We start from the raw sequence: 3,679 nt of genomic DNA, 5'->3' as shown, positions 1-3,679 counted from the left end.
CCCTTTCTTTAACTCTCCAAATTATTTTCTTCATAATGTTTTATCTCACAGTAAAAACTCTGACTACAACCATCTCATAGCTGCTTACAGTCAGTAGTGTAATGACAGAAAGAAGAGGCTGACAGACTTTGTCTAAGTGTGCAATGGAAAATACATATTGTTCTCATGTCGAGGGCTAGAAATGCTTCTGTTATTAACTGCAGCTAATTTGGAAAAATTCTGACCTCTATCAGTGATATTTTTTATATTGTGTGCTCACCTGTTCAGATGGAGACAAGACCAGTGAAGATGATGATTCAGGAAAACATGTTTGACCTCACCTATGTGAAGGAAATCCAGGCACAAGTGTTGATGATGAACTATGAGGGCCAGGAATTGAGCTTCGTGGTCCTGCTCCCAGATGATGGTGTTGACCTCATCCAGGTGAGGCAGGAGAGTCTGCTGTATTCATGCTAAATGTCTTCCAGAATATTACAATGTTCCTGGTGTCCTTTCTCATTAGAATAAAAAAAACGTTTTCTTCCTGGCATCTTCAATTTGAGCAGGTTGTGTACACAGACATTGATTTAGTTGTATGCAAACCTACGTCCAAGACTCTCACTATGGGGTGAGAGACACTGCCCCACTGCATAACTTACTCACTAGAATGGTCTATGATCACCTGATGGGATGAAGTGAGGGTAACTCGGGCAACAATTGTACCATAGTATTTGTGAAATTTTCGGTCTCTGAAATTTTCACCCATGTTATCATCTTTGTTATTATTTCATTTTAATTTGACAACATAAACTAGACAGAAAAATATTTTATTTTAATCTAATGAAGAAGAAGAGGAGGAGGAGGCTAGCCGGGGAAGGCATTGTCAGGCAGTTAATTCATTATAAGTCATGTTTGTCTTCCTTGCAACAGGATTGCCCGAAGTGTGTGAGTTATCCTCTGAATGTTGGGCAGCCGAGTGTGATGGATCTGAAGGATCTTTGTAAGCAGAACAGCTCTCTGCATACAGCTCCCTAACTGTGGCATGGCTTCTCTAGTCTGTTAGTTGGTTTTCCATCACTGACCAAATGCCTCATTGATTGGTGTAGTTCAGGAAGGATATATGGAGGTTCCTATTTCAGAGGGTCAGTTTCAATTAAATGACCCCATCATTGACTGCAAGACTGTAGTGGGTGGATGTGGCAGAGACTACAGATTTTTTACTCAATAAAAAATAGAGAAAGGTGAAGAGAGAAAGAGCCAAGGATGACCTTGAGTGGCACACCTCAAAGAACCATTTCTTTCATTTAGGAAAAACAATTTCAGGCCTAATATTTCAGCTGCCTCCCAAAGAAATATTCTAAAGGGAAGACTTCTGGTGTAATCTTGTATTCAAACCACAACAGCCCACAAAATACAAAGAAAGCAACCTTGGATAGACATCCCTTACATGTGACTCACACCAAATCCTTTTTTTTTTTCAATTTTTATTTTAGCAGTAGTGATTTACTGTCTTTTAAACTAAGTCTAGTTCATTGTCTTAGCATTAGGATTAGCAGAGATAAACCACAATCACCTGGACGTGATCACCTGTCAGAATAAAAGATTTCTGAGAAGTGATTTAGAGAGGGAAGCAAGGTTTGCCTGCCATGAGCTGCTTGGTATTCATGCCAGCTAATCCACATACAAGCTAGCAGGACAACGGGACCCTCACACTGGCAAAGTCAGTCGGCAGTGCCCCCTGTGCAACGATTGAGTGTACTGTGAGCAAGAAGTGCCAATATGGTTCGGGGTAAGACCTCAACTGTGAATCTGAAAGTCTCTAATTTTGCTTTAGCAGGTGGAAAACAATCTCACTTTTGAGAAGTTAACAGCCTGGACCAAACCAGACTTTATGAACTACACCGAGGTTGAGGTTTTCCTTCCAAAATTTAAGCTGCAAGAACATTATGACATGGAGTCCATATTTCAACAGTTGGGAATGAAGGATATCTTTGAAGAGGGCAAGGCTGACTTATCAGGAATGTCTCTAGATAGAGGTGTGCGTGTGTCCACGTTTGTCCATGAGAGTGTAGTGGACGTCAATGAGGAGGGCACAGAGGCTGCAGCATGAACAGGTAGTGAAGTATGTGACTGTTTTTCAGATTACAAGAATATTTTCCGTGCTGACCACCCTTTCCTTTTCTTTATCAAACACAAGCAATCCAATAGTCTCCTGTTCTGTGGCAGGTTCTCATCTCCATAAGGAAGATTTATTATGTGGGGCACAGTTCTCTCTTCAGCATCTCCTCGAGACAAATAGCTTGATGAGGATGGGCAATAGTGGGGAAACCATGAGAACACATTCCTCTCACACTGGCATTCATCTGCACCCTTGCCAGATCATAGGACCACGGAGTGTTGTGGTTTCATGTTTTGTTTAGGAGGCAAAGAAATCCCACAAGTTAGCCTACAAATGTCATCAGGTAACCCCAAATAGCCCCCCTCTCGCTGAACAGACGAACCACGCCAGCTATATACACTGCTTTCCTGGCACCTCAGTTCTTCCCTTCACTTCCGTTAACCTGATTGTATCACGTTAAATCCTCATGTGGATGATGAGTTCGCTGTAGGTTTCCCAGAGAATGGTCCTTAATGCTCACTTTAAATTTATTTTCTCTGCTGTCCAATACTCAGCAGGTCTTCACTATGTTCCATGTGGGACAAGTGCAGACAGTGCGGTTTTCTAAGAGTTCGCCTTTACTCTCTGCTTTCTACTTTTGACTGCCTTATGCCCTCCTTGTGGCTGTCCTGCTTCTGCAGACTACTGTGTTCCCAACCCCTAACTGCTAAATTGTTATATTCTGTGAAGTCCTTAAAGCCCAATGCAAAATAAATATTGCTTTCTCACCAATCATGTGTGCACTTTGAACTTTTATTAGGCCACTTAGAGTGGTTGCTTTGTCTGTTAACCTTCTGCATCTCAGATAACTTATGGTTATCAATGGCCAAGGTTATACCTAAATATGCCATAAGGATCAGAGTATGCCACTCTTATTTGGCAGAAATGATGATGAATGAAAATGAAAAGCAATGTTTCAAGTAGGGTAGTGTAGAGTTACTCACTTATATATGTTGAACTACATCATAAGATTGAAAAGATCAGAAGCCGACAGTAAATGAAGAAGAACAGACAAATATTTCTGTAATCAGTGACCTCCAAGATGGCTCAGTGGGCAAAGGTACTTCCAGCCAAGCCTGAAAACTGGAGTTGATTCTTAAATCCCACATGGTGGAAGAAGAAATCAACTTCAGTACATTGTCCTGTGAACTCTCATGAGTACCATGGTTTGCACACAGTTTACACACACACAGATACATGGCTCAAAAAATAAGTAATCATGTAAATCATATATATTACGTCTAAAAGTTAATAATCAGGGTTATGCACATTAAAAAGCATCAATTTCATGTTGGAAAGTTATTTTTACCATGGGAAACCAAGAGGTAGTGTAATTGGGGGCATCAAAAGCATGCAACTTATAAGGCTAAGACAGGACATACACTGGTAATATCCTCAGTCAGCTATGTGTGCTGGGTTCATGAAGGTTCACTTCCAGGACACATCCAAGTGATGTCATTGCACAAGTACACAAAAGGAAAATGATATGGTAGATAAGGAAAGCATGCTGTACACTGGATACTAAATAGGAGTTAGAAAGTT

At 40.8% G+C, this 3,679-nt stretch overlaps 1 protein-coding gene across 1 annotated transcript; it reads left to right on the top strand.

Annotated features, from left to right (window-relative positions):
- Positions 1 to 267: 267 nt before the first annotated feature.
- Positions 268 to 2,221, top strand: LOC311605846 (serpin B9-like; the record flags this gene model as incomplete). The annotated part of the gene is made up of 3 exons (XM_084796706.1): positions 268 to 423; positions 1,817 to 2,015; positions 2,121 to 2,221. The coding sequence occupies 3 exons, from the start codon at positions 268 to 270 to the stop codon at positions 2,219 to 2,221; spliced, it is 456 nt and encodes a 151-aa protein (XP_084652832.1).
- Positions 2,222 to 3,679: the final 1,458 nt, after the last annotated feature.

Source organism: Acomys minous (assembly GCF_964271855.1).
Source record: "Acomys minous genome assembly, chromosome: 9".
Lineage (NCBI taxonomy): Eukaryota > Metazoa > Chordata > Mammalia > Rodentia > Muridae > Acomys > Acomys minous.
This window is presented reverse-complemented; position numbering and strand designations above follow the sequence as displayed.